This window comes from Sphaeramia orbicularis, chromosome 5 (assembly GCF_902148855.1).
Source record: "Sphaeramia orbicularis chromosome 5, fSphaOr1.1, whole genome shotgun sequence".
NCBI lineage: Eukaryota > Metazoa > Chordata > Actinopteri > Kurtiformes > Apogonidae > Sphaeramia > Sphaeramia orbicularis.
The window spans coordinates 27,557,542-27,575,641 of NC_043961.1; the positions used below are offsets into that span (position 1 = coordinate 27,557,542).

Consider the following 18,100-nt stretch of genomic DNA (forward strand, 5'->3'; position numbering starts at 1 on the left):
AATATACAACAGCTTTTGATTTGACAGTGGCCAGTGTTCACAGGTTAAAATATGTTTTCCAACAGTTGTTTGAAGGCTGCCATGAACAGACACATTATTAGAGTATTCTCATACTGCTGATTGAAAAACCAGGAAAGAATTATTATTATTTTTGCATTTTAAATTAGAAATAGCTTATTTGGAATGCAGACTGAAATAAAATACAGCATCAAAACATGCCTTTTTCTTTCTTGAGTTTCAGTTGTTTCCATTGTGGCAGGGTGACAAAGTCGTCTTTGCTGATCCCAAATACGCTGCTGAAATCTGAGTCAGACAGATGTTTCTGAAAATTGTCACAAAATACAATGAGTGAAGCATGGAAATGTTTTCATGAATCACCAGTAAACATTTATTCCGCAGTAATACTACATCCATTTCTATTTCCAGTTTCACTTATATTGACTTTATTTTAACACATACTATTCAACAGGCAAAGAAAAGATACTCAACTATAACATCAGCTTTTATTTGACTGTAACTAAAATGAGTTGTTTGTATGTTAAACTCTCTGAGATGTTTTTCAGAAGTGGTTTGGGAGAATCAGTGTAGGGAGAGGCCCTATGTGTTCTGTGGAATATGTTTTTTCTCAGCAGATTGACAGAAAAAATCAAGGTTGAAATGGGACTGAATTAGGTTAGAGCAGCCCAGTAAAACAGGACTGTTCCAGTTGAATTGTCTTCTTTTGTATGGCTGATAATCACTATCCTGTGCTCTTTGTCAGAAAATGGCAGATACTGTAATCACAAAACATATGCATTTAAGAGAAATTAGAAATAATAATTAGGATGTCGCCAGCTTTGCACATGAGCAAAATGGAGGAGTGTCCCCTCTTAAATACTCCATTCTGCACAGAAGTGACAGAAAGATCCAGTTTTTAAAAACAAAAAGATGCATGCTTTCTTTACAATGAATATGTCTTTTACTCAGTACTCTTGTTGAAATTTAAGAATAATCAGTGTTCTATTTTCCTTTTTGGAGGGGGGGGTTAGGGTCTAATAAAGAGTGCATGTGCTTTGCTTTATAAAACACTTTCACACACGTTACCTCTTTCTGTTTCGGGTCGACTCCTTCAGGCAGGTCCGTGGCACATTTATTGATCAATGCATCAGGAGGAAAAGACGGAAGGTTTTTCTCAGTCTCAGCACAGTTCTGCTGCTGCTGCTGCTGCTAAAGAGACCCATTCAGAAAAAAACACACCCTTATAGTACTAATAGTATTTCAGTTTCATTAACATTTACTTTTGTTATGCTGAAATTGATCACTTTGGGTAAAAAGGATGTAGCAGAATGAGTGTTTTTGTCATTTTGTGTTTAAGTAAAGGACGCCACATGGTACTGGAAACTTAAAACACTCTAAGAAAATCAGTCTGATTGAGCTTCATTTCATAACAGTAACTATAAATCTTTACTTGGAGCATAATTTGTAAGTTTCATATCAGATGTGATTGAATGGGGACTATTACTACTGGTATCATTTTAGCTAAAATTCTTGATTATTGGAAACTGTACCAACATTTGTGATAACGGCAGGTGCTATGTCATCTCCCAGCTCCTTCTTCATATCCTCATAGGATTTTCCTCCCTAAGAAAATAATACAGTGGTCAGTTTTTTTCTTTTTTTTGTTTTGTTTTAATGTGCTGTACATGTAAATGCTCCGTGGATTCATAGACCTTACACTCCATTTGTTTGAGTCCCAGGCCATGAACCACCCAGTGAAGGTGGGAGGTTCAAATCCTTGTTTGATCAGGATGATGGGGGTGTCAAGGTCTCTGGAGCCCGGGTGGGTGCGTAGGTACTCCTGACTGGTGACCACTGCTTCTTTATGCTCCACCTCATTGGCGTCTTTACCGATCCACAGAAACACCTGACACCAAGTACATGAATTCCCAGAATAACAATTGCACAGTTGAGTTATAGATTTTTTTTTATTAATAGTTGGAATCAACATGACTGCTTTCTTTTTTTTTTTTTCTTTTTTTTTTTTAGTAATTTTTTTCATTTTATTGGGAAAATATTTCATTCATAAGCAAAAATTTTCAGCCTCCAAACCAACCTTTCCTCATTTGTTAATTGAATTTAACTCACTTTTTAAATTATTAGCCCATGTTAATAATAAAAAATAAAACATTTCTTGATAGCTATGATAAGATATTTAATGTATCATCTGACATTTAATGAAATTTTGTATGAGAAATTATTATATATGTATTTATTTACAGCATGACTCTTTTCTGTCTGTAGAGCTGAGGGGAGTCGACCAGGACTGAGTATCACCACCTCAATCCAACACTGAGTCATATAGCCATAATTCAGTGACCAGTTTTTCTTGGATATGGAGGAGATTTTTCAGTTACATTCACTCTGCCAGTTCAGATCAGATTCTTTTGTTTGGCTGAACACATTATTTTTTGGTCATGACCCTGAATTGAACTACATGAACAAAAGCAGTGGAGTTACACATGTTCAGATCATTTCCTTCAGTAAAATAGTCATGTGAAAGCACTCCAGTACAAGTAAATTATATATTTAAACCTTTACTTTAAAGCTAAAGTATGTTCGTATTATCAATATTCACCGCTCAGTAACATGGTCCCTGTCTGTTTTAATATTGCATTTGATGTTTTGGATTAATTTTATTGCTGCATTAATGTATATGTGACATCTAAGGTACTTCATAGCATATGTGTGACTTTGTTCTGCATGTATGTGGTACTAAATCAGACAGAGAGCTGATCCTCTGCCATGAGACCTCAGTCTGAAGAACCAGATCAAAATTTATGCAACTTGTACATTTTGGGATTTGTTGCATCACATCATCATACAGCAAACTAGTTTTAGCCATGAAATAAACCTGAAAACATAATATATAGTGGTAAAACACTGTGAGGGAGCATTTTGCTACACAAACCTTTACATAAAAGTAAGGCTTTGAATGCAGTCATCTTATCTGTAATTTTTCACTATGTGCATTTGTACGTTTACACAAGGGAAGGATCTAAGTTCTCCTAACTCTACTGCTTTTGTGCATGTGATGGTTCAGTTCGGGACTGTGAACAGTTTACACTGGAATATAACAACAGTCACATTTAAAAAACTAGAAAAGCACTTGGAGAGCGCAGACCTCCGCCAAGGCAGATCAGCTGCCCCCCCCCAATCCCCACCAAAATTTAATAATTTGTTCCTTATGCCAGTATCAACATTTCCTGACATTTTCATCCAAATCTGTCTATAATTTTTTTATTTATCTTGCACACAGACAGACAGACAGACAAACAAACCAATGCCAGCAAAAACAGAACCTCCTTGGCCAAGGTAATAATGTGAACCACCAAACAAAAAATCTCTATTAATCATCTAACCTTGTGAGCCCAGTTCCAAAAGTCTCATGTCATTGCAAAACCAACTGGGTTTTCTCACCCTTGGGATTTTACTCATCAGGATTAGATTTAATTAAAGATTAATGTGTCCTTAAGTGTACATTGTATGTTATCTGGTGATTCTTTAGATAAATGGAGTGATCAGAAATGATATGACATAGACAGGAATCCTATATTATAAAAGGGAGGTGGACTCTGTCTGTGTGTCTCGGGCATCCCAAAGCATCTGGAAAGAGCTGACTGCTGCAGTTTGGCATACTTATGTATTTTTTGGTCAAGGAAGAGACTAGCGAAAATGACAAGGTGATAGGATCAATATTTTGGGAGATAGTAATTTCGGAATACAATGGCGTCAAAATCACATCCCAGAATCATGGAATCATCATTGAAGTGGGTTACCTAGCAACAGATGAACAATAGGGCCATGTTGCCATGGTGTCAATTTCATATGCAGAAACAGACATGCCAGCTGAGAGGTTATTCAACTGAAAATGACAGTGGAATTTACCAAGAAAGTAAAGGAATGAAGTGTATCAGAGGTAAGTTAATATTTATAACACATTTAGAACCCGTGGTTCCCCACAGGTCAACACACTAGTACTGTGTTATAACATTAAAAGTGTTCAGAACATGGAGCTGGAAGCAAAGTCAAGACAAAGCAATGCCCGTAAAGGGGATGCAATTACATAAAGCTTTAAAATATCTAGTAAAAACATGGACCAAGTGGAGTATTGTCATGTGGTACCTGGTCCCATGTGTCCAGCAGCATCACATCGTCCTCACTGAGGTCATCCTGTGTGAAATTAGTTGTCTCCGTCACAATGAAACGTCCCGTCTTATTGGAGCATTCAAAGAGGCGAGGCTGATGGTCCAAAACGTTCTGCTGTAATCTGTAGAGAAAACACACACTCCTTTAATAAAAACAGAGCTACATGAGTGTGTTTCCTCTAAAAAGTGATGCTCTGATTCCAGTAACACACTTTAATTTGCATTTGTGTTGTCATTACCTTTTGTCATTAGCATATGGAGCCTTCCCTCCAAGCAGCTCCCAGAATTCAATGGGCTCCTGACCTTCTGCCACAATCTCCTCAGTACCTTTCTGTGAGTTCTGGCCAATCACTCTGCTGACCTCCTTCGCCATGGCCCTCTCATCCCCACTCGACCCCTTGTTACATAAGTGAATTATATACAGTATAAGACCTCCAAAACGGTGGAATTCAGTTTGACTGTCTGTCAGAAAATTCAGAACATTTTTTTTTCTATTATTATTAAGTAGTGATCTTTTTATGCCAGGGAAACAATGAAATTTTACATATAAGAAAATTATTGAACTCTGATAAAATCCTTCAGCATTTCATCTATTCTTTGATCAAGCACTCTTATATGCTGATAATCAATGCTTAATTTAGTTCCGATTATTTATTTTGAACAGGTAATGATAAAAAAAGCACAGAAACATATACAAGAAATTCTCAAAATACAAATAAATAAATAAATATCCATATCCACAATACTGTGTGTCCAAAAAGGAGTTGGGAGAAGTATAGTAACTTATTTTTTTCTAATTCTACGTAACTCCAACAATGAAATCTGTTGCTTTTATCTTATTTGCAGTTACTATCAACATGCAAGTCTGTCAATAAAGTCAGTACTGGCCGTTACTAATATTTGGCCAGTATATCTATGCATCCTTGTTAAAAAACATCCAAATTTAATCTGATTACATATGATCTGTGTCATTTAAGATAAATTATATATTGGATATGTTGGATATATTAGGCAGCAAATTAACATGTAGACCTTGAAGTTGATATGTTGGAAACAGCAAAAAAAAGCAAGAGTACAATCTAAGCAACTGTGACAAGGGAGAAATTGTGATGGTCAAATCACTGGAAATGTTATTAAACTTCTAGAGGGGAGTGAATGTGCAGGTGATACTTTAGTTTAATCACTTGATCAGATCACCTTGTAATCAGAAAGTGACAGAACCTTTGTATATTTACTCATGAATCTGTTTTGGACTGTAGCTGCCAGAGAGAAAAAAAAAAAGCACTTAAGATGCTAAATAAGCTTTTTGTTTTGCCCCTGTAGTTACACACAGGGTCAAAAATATCTATGTATTTTCAGATAAAAAACTATTACATTCATAAGTCCCCATTGAATAGATCCTCCACTGACCTGCCTATATCTCTACATTTTAACATTTCGTTCCTTACCTTTCCACACCACAGATACATTCCTGATTGGCTTTTTAATAAGAACACGTCATTAGAGTTCAGAGATGTGGCCAAGGCTGGAACCTCAATGGCTTTTGTGTTGAAAGAGTCTGAACCGTGGACCTGGAACAACCTGATGGGTGGCTCGGGGTCTGAAGAACCTTTTCTAGATGTGCCCCCCTAAAATAAAGTTCAATATTCTGTAATGGTGTAAAATGACAATAAAACACTGTGTCATCAATAAACACACCAAACATATTAGCTATAAAATAAGAAACAATTATACCTCGAAGATAACCATTTTGCCCTTGAATATTGCCATAAAGTGTCGTGGTTCTTTGCCCATGGTTACCCTCACTTGAACTGGTTCATCACCGTATTTTTGATCCAGGTTCACAGCCTGAAATGCTGAGGCGGCCAATTCATCCTGAGTGGCGTGACGACCCTATAATGACAGGTATTTAGTTATATTATTCTAATTATGTAGCAAGTGTATAACTAATGATTAATACTGAGCTCTATCGTATACAGGGTAAGGTTATTATATACTACAGGTACAGTGGGAAAATGTGATGTTTTGACAAAAACCCTGAATTATTTACTTAAATATGTTACAGCACAGGTGTCAAACATGCTGCCTGGGGGCCAAATCCGGCCTGCCAAAGGGTCCAGTCTGGCCCTTAGGATGAATTTATGAAATGCAAAAATTACACTAAAATATTAACAATCCTTTTAGTTCAGGTTCCATATTCAGACCAATTCAATCTCAAGTGGGTCAGACCAGTAAAATACTATTATAATAACCTATAAATAATGACAACTTCAAATGTTTGTCTTTGTAAATGTAAATATTTTCATGTATTTACACTAAAACAAAGTATAATTATGCAAAAAATGTGAACAACCTGAACAAATATGAACAACCTGAAATGTCTTAAGATAAATAAGTACAATTTTAACAATATTCTGCCTGTTACTAAATGTTTTGTGTATTTGTAGATCCACTGTGATTTGTAAGTTACAATGTACATGTGTAAATGATAAACTGAGGCAGAATATTGTTAAAATTATACTTATTTTTTCCAGTTTGTTCATGTTATTCACATCTTCTGAAAGGATAGTTTGTAGATGTAAACCTTTTCATGATGTAAATTATTTTTTTCATTGTAAAACATACAGAAAAGTTTGGAGTTGACATTATTTATATATTATTATGTTTATATTTTACTGGTTCGGCCCACTGCAGATCAAATTTAGCTGAATCTGGCCCATGAACTAAAATGAGTTTGACACCCCTGTGTTACAGTAAGTGTTTCGGTTCATCCTCACCTGCCATATGTAGAGCAGGTAGCACTGCTTGTTGTTAACCAGGTACGTGTAGAGGATCAGGTAACAGTCTCCACCGTAGAAGTAGCCGTAACTCTCAGGCTCCACAGGGACGAGCTCCAGATTCTCAATTCTAAACACCTGGTGCATCATGGGTACAAAAAGCTCACTGTTAATGTACTGTAATATTACAATGTTGTGATTTGTCTGCAGGGTCAGGTTCAGCCACTAGGGGGCCCCAGGGCAAGAAAAGTCAGCTTTAGGTTTGTTTATCACAGCAAGAAAAGCACTGATGGGATTTAATTAGTTTCTGATTGCATTGGCACTGTCTCTGAAACTATTGTCTAATTTTTCAAAAATCTGCACATTAACCACAAACCTCGAATTTTACCTCCCCATAATGTGCTATATATATATATATATATATATATATATATATATATTTATATATATATATATATATATCTTGTAAAAGCAAAGAATTCATGAACAACTTCCTGAACTGTTGCAAAAATATTTTGAAAAAATAAATACAAAAATTACAAAATACAACCATCCAAATTAAATAATTTCAATAAGCAGATAAAGCAATTTCTACATACTAATAAGATAAATGAATACAAAATTTACTTTTTCTGTTTAACAATGAAAATAGTAAAGTTTAGTCAAAACTCATTTATTATGCAATGAACAAAATACACAAATTAAACAAAATGGATAAATTAACACATGTTGAAAAATAAAATAAAAAAGACCCAAAAAGAAGAAATTAGTTTAATTTTCCACTGTTTAGTGGGTTTGATCATCAGACTTAATCCACATCACATGTAAAGAAACTGCATGTAAAGAGCTAAGGTTATTTTTGCAAAAGTATGTTAAAAGTGAATGAAAAAAAAGAATTTTTCTGTGTTAAATCATCCAGTGTTAAGGCGCTTTACTGTCACCTACTGTATGTGAGTTTTAGGCGTGGAGCCTTAACTAAAAAGCCTAGAGGGAACAAAACAAACACTCGGTTTTAGCAAGAGACGTCTGCGGTTTTTGCAGGCATCATAGGTGACCTAGATATTCAGCCTCTAGATGACACACACGATTAGTCCTGTGAAAAGGGAGTTACAATTATATTACACATGACTGCTTAACTGATGTTTGATTCAGGGCAACAGAAAAACAGACTCTTCTATTATGACATTTGTTTAATCTCTTACACCTTCTTCTAGTCGACTGTTCAGTGAGAACAGACAATTTTATCCGCTATTACTTTCTGTGCCTTTCCTCCCTGGAGGTATGTGCCATTGTATTTTTTGTATGTCTAATCATAACTTGCACCCATGACTGCAACAAAGATTTTTACTTTGTAAATGCATATTGACTCAAGCACCAGTTATCAAAACAAGCCCTTCTTTGTTATTCTAATATTTAGTGACCATGTTAACATAATAAACTAAAGTATGCATGCTGTAAATTCATATGCTCTTGTAAAATCAAACATTACCTCCACTTGTCCCGTACCATTGTCCACCATTCGCTCCTGTGCAGCAACCTCTGGCATCACATGCATCAAACTGGCATCAAACTTCTCCTGAGAGATGTGAGCTGAAGCAAATAGAGGCATTAAACCACAGGTGTCAAACATATGACCCACGAGCAAAAACCAGCCCACCAAAGGGTCCAATCAGACCCGTGGGATGAATGTGTGAGATGCAACAATTACACTGAAAATATTAACTAGAGGTTGTATTAACAACAGCTATCCTTTTACCAAAAATAATAAGAATAACCTGAACAAATATGAACAACCTGAAATGTCTTAAGACAAAAAAGTGCAATTTTACCAATAATCTGCCTGTTAGTAAATGTTTTGTGTCTTTATAGATCCACTGTGATCTGTAAGCTGTAATGCACATATATACATGATAAACCGAGGCATAATATTGTTAAAATTGCACTTATTTTTCTTTTTTCCCCCTTGTTTCAAAAAAACATATTTATTTAGCATTTGTGGTGCAGATTTAAGTTACATTGAACTTAGAATATTCAGTTTCAGAGGCATTAAGCATGTCCCATTCTTCCCACTCCCTCACCGTCCCACCCCTGGTCCTACATGACATGCCTGATGATAGTAATAAATATAAGCAAAATATTCATAGAACAAAAAAGGTACAAAAAAAAGGCGTAAAATATTTGTTTTTTTCAAAGAAATAAAAAACTAAAAGCAAAGACAGGAAAAAAATAGCCTAATAGTAGACCAATCTCCTTATTCACAATTACATCCTACACGCAAGATATGGACGTGTCGTGTTATTAATATTATTAGAGAGTACATAAGTATATATAGCATACATGTATTGCATTTATTTTAAGAAATTTCAGGTTGTTAATGTTATTCAGATTTTTAAACATTTTTATTATGTAATTTTACTTTTTCCACTATTATTATTTTATTGGTTTCAGATCATATTGGGCTGTATGTGGTCCTGAACTAAAATGAGTTTGACACCCCTGCATTAAACAACACCATATATTGCTGTAAACAGAGTCCTTTTGAATAAGTAATATAAGAACTAAAATGTAATCTCAGTCACTGTGTTACTGTTCATTACGTACCAATTTTCCCCCTTGTGTTCACTTTGCCAAGGCCTTGAGTCTGGTCCTTCACGGTCCACCTCTGGAACAGCTGCTTGAACAGAGCAGACTCTGCACCGTCGTTCACCGTCTCCACATTCGTAGTGATGGGATAGTTCTTGGATTTCATGAATTCCTGCAACAGCAACTCGGTCAGATGGAGTAAAGGGAAAACTCTGGGAAGTCTGGAAAACTAAAAGGAGTCTGTGCAGTAAGATGGTTCCTGTTAGTGTTTTGTTTTTCATTTCACTTTTGCATCAATATATATGTTGAATTTGACTCATTTAAAGTAGTTTATGTCCTGTTATATAGTTTAATCTACAATAGTGCATTATATTCAGTAATATCATTGTGTGTTTGTGAGAATCATGTATGTCCGAAAGGCCTCTTTTGGGCTTTGTAACAATGCATTTTCAGACATTACAAGAATGTTTTAAAGAGTTTTGTTTGTTGTTTAAGACAGAGTTGCTTTTTTTAAATCATGTATTTTGGTGAGAGGGATAAACTATGAAATATGACAAGGAATTTAAGAAGAAAGGTTATAAATAAGGTTATATACACATATAAAGGGGATGGATGATCTCAGTGTATGATGGCTATATGAAATACTTGGAAATTTTAGTTTTTGTCTGTTTTAAGGTAAAGTTCATCATAGTAATTCAACCTCTGCATGTAACCCATTCTAGTACATACACAAATATGCAAGGCCACAGACAGGAGAATTAACCTAGCATACATTATTAGGGGGGGAACCAGAGGAAACCCACATGGAGAACATGCAAACCCCACACAGAAAAGCCCTGGTCCAACTAGGGATCTCATGTGCAACCTTCTTAATGTGAGACAAGAGTGCTAAACCACTGCGACACTGGGAAATATACATAAGCTCATTATTTATATGAGTGTAATTTCCTGTGGTTTAACTCAAGAGCTGCCTGCTTTAATACGGTAAGTACAAAGACACAGGGTAATATAGCGACAGTTTGACTTCACACCTTATCAGTCAATAATGTTTGTTGTAATTTAGTGTGTTATTAAATGTTTGCACATATTCTGGAAAAAAAAAACAGTAGAGGCTAAAATATTTTTTTTCTGCTTAATCTTTTCTGACAAACAACTAATATCAATGCATTTGGAGAACAAGGATGGAGTAATCTGAAAACTAACTAAAGCTGTGAGACAAAGAGGTGGAGTAAAATATACAATATTTGCCTCATAGATCTAGTAAAACACAAGTTGTATAAAACTGAATTTACCCAGTTGCCTCAAATGTATACTTAACCCTTAACCTCCTAAGATCCAGCTATGGGTTTTCTGTCCACATTTGTGGACAAGAGTGTCACAACTTTATACAAAAAAAAAAGAAAAGAGAACTGTCCACCACAAAGGACATTCCATAAAAATTTTAAAAACTGCATCTGAAAAAAACGTTGCATCATGATGTTTCCAATATAGGCACTTACTTAATAAAAAACAAAAAAAGCTTGTACTTTGCTGACATTTCCTGGGTCTCAGGAGGTTAAAGACCCAAACAACCAACAGCAGACAAAAGCTTCTACTGACCTAAAATATTTAATTATTGTTGATCCATTAATCCTATCAATACATGTAAATAACTGGTGTAAAATACAGTTTGTCGTCTTTTTATGGTCATCTGAAATGACCCATTTGGGCGTTCAGAGGCTCCGTAGTGAACATGGAAACAGCGTCATCTTCTACAACATTGATTCACCAGTAAAACCCATTGAGTTGGATCAATGACAGTGGATGGAGACACTTGGATTAAGTTCAGTTAATGATAGAGTTTACTGAAAAAGTCACTTTTTCTTTATTTTTATCTGTTTTGATATAATAACCTTTGAATTTACTTTGAGTTTTCATGAACATCTACATGATCAATGAATTAAATATAGTAAGTAAGTAAGTGAAGTTTATTTATAAAGTGCTTTTCACAGATAAAAATCACAAAGTGCTGTACAAAAAATAGGTGCAATAAAACAACATAAGAATAATTTCATAAAATAAATAAAGGATAAATCCATCAACCAAAAGCTTTCCTAAATAAAAATGTCTTGAGCTGCTTTTTAAAATAGTCCATGGAGTCGACCACACAGAGGGACAGGGGCAGGTCATCCCAGAGTCTGGGGGCTACAGCCTGAAAGGACAGGTCTCCCTGGGTTTCAGACTGAGTCTTTGGGACCTTCTGGAGGCTCTGGCCTGAAAACCTAAGGCTGCGTCCTGAGGAGTAGGGGCGCAACAAGTTGGCAATATAATGGGGGGCCTGACCATGCAGCGCCCGGAAAGTCAGGACTAAAATTTGAAAATCAATATGGGATTTGACTGGAAGCCATATAGGAAAATGCATGGTTTATTCTGAAAAAATGAAAAAAAAAAAAAGGGCATGGGGGTGGGGGGGTGGGGTATTATAATAAATGGTGATAAACCACTTAAGACAAGTTAAATAGAGAGAAAAATTAATCGGGGAACTGCCATAGAAGTAGCATTGCTGGGTCTTTATGGGTTAAGTCCAACATCTGAGTAAAAGTATTTTCTTTCAGCTCACTCACCAAAGCTCTGGACATGGCTGCCTGTCTTTCAGCTTTGTTGGCTTTTTTCCCTTTCCATACAAAGATCTTTGCCCCTCCCTGGTCCAGGAAGTAGCAGTCCTAAAAACGAATGATAATAAAAAAAAAATTTGTACAGATTTTTAAACGGGAAAACTTTGCAGAAGTGACATTGTTCATGTTTCATTGTGGCACCAGCATGTCTACAGGGAACAATAATAGAATGTAGAGTATGTATTCCTCATTTGCTTAACTTTGCATGTCCTTCAGAAAAAAAAAAGATCCAGAATTGAACTCACCTCATGGCTGAGGAGATCTTGAACCAGGGGTCTGGTAGCAACTTCTGTGACTTTCATCTGACCATCAGCATCTGACACCCTGAAACCGAGAATGAACAGATGAATTTAAACTGAACATGGGAGTATTGTGACACTTTATTCACAGGAAACACTGGACATCACTGGTCTGGGAGCAGCTCACTGGTAAAGTGTGAGCTTTCCCTTCTGCTCCTGGTCTGCGGTTTCATCAGGAGGCCCATCCACCAGCTGGGAGGTTCGTTCACCAAGAACACTGGTCATGACCTCCATGTTGTTTGGAGAGTTGCTCTCCGCCTCGCCCTCAACCACTCTGATCTCTGCCCGACCTCCTCGCTCTCTGTCTCGGATGTCTTTAGCCAGTAACATGCCCTGAAAGTCAAAGGAAAACACAACTGAGAAATGTCAGACACTGAAATGCAAACTAGATTTACCATCAGATCAGAGTAATATGTGTTCTATTCTAACTGATTTAGCACACCCAGCACACATCTAGTCAGAATTAAGTATAGAGAAAATACAGGTTGTCTTATCATATTAATATAAAATAAAAACTAACAAGCAATGAAGTCTTTTGGGAGAAAATGGAAATAAGCCACCTGTTAGTGAAGATTTTATGATAACAAATGTATGTCAGAATAATCTGGGTTAGCTTCTCAGATATATCATGATATATAAATGCTTGAAAATTACGTTGGCTAAACAAAATAAGTCCGAAAAAGGATGACTTTCAAGACTTCCTTGAATTCATATAGGCTATTATAATTCAAAATAAATTTTCTGATTCACAACATTGGTCAAAATGAACTGAGCAAGTTTTTATGTAGTACATGTTTGCAATAAATCAGTTTCTTTATTTAGTAGAATCTTATTTTTCATTGTCACAAATCCTTTTCATTCGGTCTATTTGACTTTCTCCATAAATTCTCCATAATCATCATCATATCACTATTCTTCAAATATACAACATGGGTACAAAAAAGAGAGGCCCATTCATTTTCTGTGTTATCTCAGTTGTGCATTAGAAGACATTTCCCTGTGAATCAAGGCAGTTGAAAATACTGTTTTTATGTTAATATTGTACATAATTGCACAAACTGAAAATATAGTTGAGAGGAGTGGGAAAACATGTGATGACGTGTCCTTTTACTACATGTTGCATCAGTCAAACACCTTACTTTCAGCTTTTCTTGTCTGTTACACTTTGGTCCATTCCACTGAATGATGGTCTTGCCAATATCCAACAAAAACACATCTCCAAGGTTGAAGCTGTCCCAACTCATCTTCACCTGAAACAAATTCAAACATAAAGCAGTCTTTAAACCACACTTCCTCTGACCCACATTATTATGTAACCTCAGTGCATGGCTCACCTCCTTGGCTATCACTCTCTTCTTCCCTTTGACGTGAAGCAGCCTCTTAATGTCATAAGTGTTGGTTTCAGTGTGTCTCATACCTGATGCAACTCCACCTTTCTTATAGCTACACAAGGTAGGGTTATTATGAGCAGGTTTACCTTTAACACCTATAAACAGTAAATGATACACATTCTGACATTTTCACTCACATTATTCCTTGTTTGAAGTAGCCCTTGAATGCATCAGACTCGTGGTTCTGGACCTCGCGATGCTGGACCGGAGTAGAACCCAGAAACTCATCCAGTTGTATGGTGTAAACAGCAGCGGCACCCTGTTCATCCTGAGAGGACTGTTCACCGATCCAGTAGTGGATGTCATAACTCAGAGAGTTGTTCAGTTTTTGTGTCTGAAGAAATATAAGATCAGGGAGGCAGTGAGTGTTGGGTGTTTACAAAAAGATCATATCTGACCTGTAAGCAGCAAAAAAAGAACAGACACAAGAGCATGAAAAAAGGAACATACTCAACATGTTAATTCTACAAAGACAACCACACTAAGCAAACATGCCTCAACCACAGTGATTCACCTTCTCAGACTTACAGAGAGAAGCATGTAGCAGTCACCCTCGTAGAAGTTTCCATGAGTCTTCTCAGGGATTTGTACCAACTCCATTTTCTATTTCACAGAAACAAAATGTGTCCATTTTATATCCATATGACCTAAATAACATCTACAATACAGATCCATTCTTCAGTTTTAACTTTTTGCAGTTTCACGGCTCACACTGCAAAAATCTAAATCTTACACAGTGTATTTTTCTCATTTCTGGTCAAAATATCTCATCACACTTACAATAAGACATAATCACCTAAAGAGTAACTTGTAAGTGAGATATAAGAACTTATTTTCAGACAATAGATTTTGAAATCCTTATTTCAACAAATCTTACCGAGATAATTTTCACTTGTTCCATAGGCAGATTGTTTTTTTTTTTTTTTCTTAATTCAAGGGGGGGTTTTTGTGCTTAATTAAAGCACAAAAAAAAATCTGCCAATGGAACAAGTGAAAATGGTGCTGGTAAAATTTGTTGAAATAAGATTTTCAAGATCTATTGTCTGAAAATAAGTTCTTAAATGTCACTTACAAGTTACTCTTTAGGTGATTATGTCTTATTTTAAGTGTGATGAGATATTTTGACTAGAAATGACAAAAATACACTTTGTAAGATTTAGATTTTAGCAGTGCAGCAAGCACTTCAATCACCTCGATTCTCCAGATAATAATCCCCGGGTTATGAGTCACTGCTCTGAACGTGTACTCCATGCTGCTGAGGTGCACTTTTCTATAGAAAGTAAAACCTGTTACACGTCAAAATTATGCATCAGAATTTTGACTGATCAAACACAATTTGGCAACAGATTTAAGATTTCAAGTTCAATTATGAAGAACATTACATAAAAGACACACACACATATATGCCTCATGAAACAGAACGTACCTACTCTTCTTGATTAGAAACAGTGCTGCTGTTCTGTCTAATCCTGCAACAGCTGATTTTCTGACCGATAACAAAAGGCCTTAAATCCTTTTCCCTTCAGTCCTCCTATAACATTTGCCTGTGTTTGCATGGTTCAGGACCTAACACTGAGTCCTGTCCAATCACTGAGGAAGACACAGAATCCTGTAGGCAAATACAGCGAAAAAAAAAAGGATTGACTCATATCCAAATGAGCAAACACACAGTAACACAGAGCATCACCAGCGTCCACTTTCCCAGCCCACTCAGTCCTACCATTCACACCATATATGGACATACTGCACACCTATCTATCTATCTATCTATCTATCTATCTATCTATCTATCTATCTATCTATCTATCTATCTATCTATCTATCTATCTATCTATCTATCTATCTATCTATCTATCTATCTATCTATCTATCTATCTATCTATCTATCTATCCATCCATCCATCCATCCATCCATCCATCCATCCATCCATCCATCCATCCATCCATCCATCCATCTAGATTGCAGATTTTTTTTTTCAGTGGATGCCACAATAAAAGTTGAGTGATGACAAGAAACGTCAACTTCAGACCTACATCTGTGATATTCATTCTCTAGTGTCTATAAAGAACTTCATATTAATAAGAGTGAAGCTCTTTGACACTGCCCTGAAAATGCTGCCAACATGGCTGCAAACACTATCAATGCTATAAAAAGAATATTCAAATAAACACATCACAAACCTCAGCCAATGATGTTCCAAAGTGGGATGGAGGAACATCATAAACTGAAATATATCAACCATATTGTAGATAACTGCAGCAGTATTAAGTGTGTAATAGCTGCGTATGAAGATGAGATTATCTGAGAGCCCATGGAGATTTACAAATGAGCTCCAACCCCACACAATAGATCACTGTTGGCAAGAGGAAATGACCAGGCCAAGTTTATGAGCAGGATGCTGACCAGCTGCATTAGTTCATATAACTTCAACAAACATCAGAGAGGGTCACTGGAAAGGTTATCGGATATTAAAACAAACACTGACACCAGGGCTTTGTTGAAACACAAACACACAGCCTACTTCGAGGATTTGTGTGATATCGTGTTGGGGAAATGGATTGGTCTGGGTAACTTTTTTCAGATGCAAATAATAATATAACAGTTATGTGACTACGTAAGTAACCTTGAATACTTTTAACGGCAGTGGTCCTCAGTTTTATTTTATAGTACAGTTGTTCAGATGCATCTTTGTAAAATGGTTTACTTATCCTTTGGTACCGATCACATTTAACATCTCACAGTTTGACAGGATTTCTTCACATTTTACACATGTATTCACCTAGACTCAAGGATGAACTGAAAAAATGTTTTAGGTTGAAGGACAAAGGATTTTAAAAAAGAAAAAAAAAACAACAAGAATTTACTTGTTTATATTCTGTGTTCAAGGGTCAGTTTCACTCACTGAGAAAAACTACACGAACACATTAATTGTAAAAATAAATACTTGTAAAGATTACACACCCAAAAGTTGTGTAACTGATGTCAGTCTTACTCTGTCTCTCTACAAGCTGCTTAGAGTCTATGTAGATGTCTCTCTGCAGCTTCAGTTTGACCAGATGTCAAGTTGTTTCCAAATCTTTTAACCTCTAACATCCATCAGGTCACCAGCTCAGCGTTACATTTCAAATGAAGCAAATACATGTGCACTTTAGCCTATAAAGTTAGAATAAAATATGTGTACCTCTCTCATGAAATGATTGTGACAATATGATTTATTCTTGGATAAATAACGTGTAACTGGGACTGGGAAAGGTGATTATTGATGTGCATAAATAGGGAAAAAAAGAGGAATGTGTCTGAAAACAAAATGATTCCAACTTTATGGGCAATATTGTATTTAGGCCAATGCTTCTTTTCTTATAATTAAGTAAAATGAAATGAGTGGATGTTAATAGGTTCGCACATAAAGTGATGTCATGTGTCGTTTGGTGCTGATGATGTGTATCATGTGATGTAGTCCACTGTTTCATACAAAACTAAATGATAACTGAATGTTATCTTTACCACAAACTGCAACTTTCTTGACTTGCAAAACATGTTATGGACAAACAAACATCATATGTGTAGTTGATGGCAAATCTCAGATGTAAGGACACACTAATAAAAATAGAATTATTATTTATAAATATTATTATCAAAAATATAATTACATTCTTGCTATACCACCTAAAACCCTAAACAATCCACCTGTAACATACAGGGAAGGATATAAATACAGATCAATAGGTGATATGACATGACACCTACAGTGGATAATTGAGGTGAAGATGCTACTGAACCATGCACAGACAGGCATACTGAATTAAAAACATGACAATATGCAAAGCAATTCCAGCGTAGTTTGCACGCAATGAAAATAACACTGTTTTGATTTGCAAAATATATTTACCACTTCTGATGTGTCTCCTGGAGATTTTTTAAACTAAAGAAAACCACAGAAAGACAGACATCATCGCATGATTAAATAACAGATATATGTGCTTAAACCTTTGTTGTCTCAGACGCTCATGGAAATGATGTAATGCTGTTGAAAAAGCTAAAATTAAATGAATGACACACCTGTAAAACTCTAAAGAACAGGAAATCCACCATGGCATTAATTATACAGTAACATAAACACAGATGGGAACAGAGCGGGTTCAGGCACACAATAATTATGTTGAGTTTTAGAGCAAAGCGGAAAAACTAAAGAAAAACACTGAAAAAAAGGT

General features: G+C 35.9%; 1 protein-coding gene across 4 annotated transcripts; it reads right to left on the reverse strand.

The window, feature by feature from the left end:
• Positions 1-15,394, reverse strand: avil (advillin). 4 transcript variants are annotated; one of them, XM_030134835.1, is made up of 20 exons: positions 15,315-15,394; positions 15,080-15,158; positions 14,417-14,491; positions 14,026-14,222; positions 13,832-13,940; positions 13,637-13,747; positions 12,625-12,830; positions 12,444-12,522; positions 12,148-12,246; positions 9,563-9,716; positions 8,451-8,551; positions 6,962-7,099; positions 5,919-6,077; positions 5,633-5,812; positions 4,424-4,581; positions 4,162-4,306; positions 1,715-1,903; positions 1,552-1,620; positions 1,084-1,206; positions 1-322 (listed from the first exon to the last, which is right to left on the reverse strand). In XM_030134835.1, exons 2-20 carry the CDS (start codon positions 15,137-15,139, stop codon positions 209-211), a joined length of 2,466 nt encoding a protein of 821 aa, XP_029990695.1. In that variant the 5' UTR covers positions 15,140-15,158; positions 15,315-15,394; the 3' UTR covers positions 1-208. The 4 variants fall into 4 exon arrangements, with proteins under 4 accessions (XP_029990695.1, XP_029990698.1, XP_029990697.1 ...); XM_030134838.1 differs by lacking the exon at positions 15,315-15,394 and having other exon boundaries at positions 1,084-1,197; positions 15,080-15,139; XM_030134837.1 differs by lacking the exon at positions 15,315-15,394 and having other exon boundaries at positions 1,084-1,200; positions 15,080-15,139.
• Between the last annotated feature and the right edge of the window lie 2,706 nt (positions 15,395-18,100).

Excerpts from the sequence above, each read along its gene's own strand:
- avil (XM_030134835.1), bottom strand. The coding sequence starts at position 15,139 with ATGGAGTACACGTTCAGAGCAGTGACTCATAACCCGGGGATTATTATC. Across the intron at positions 4,307-4,423 it reads CCATATGCTAATGACAAAAG|ATTACAGCAGAACGTTTTGG; the intron begins GTAATGACAACA and ends TTTTCTCTACAG. Across the intron at positions 1,207-1,551 it reads CACCTGCCGTTATCACAAAT|CAGCAGCAGCAGCAGCAGAA; the intron begins GTTGGTACAGTT and ends GGGTCTCTTTAG.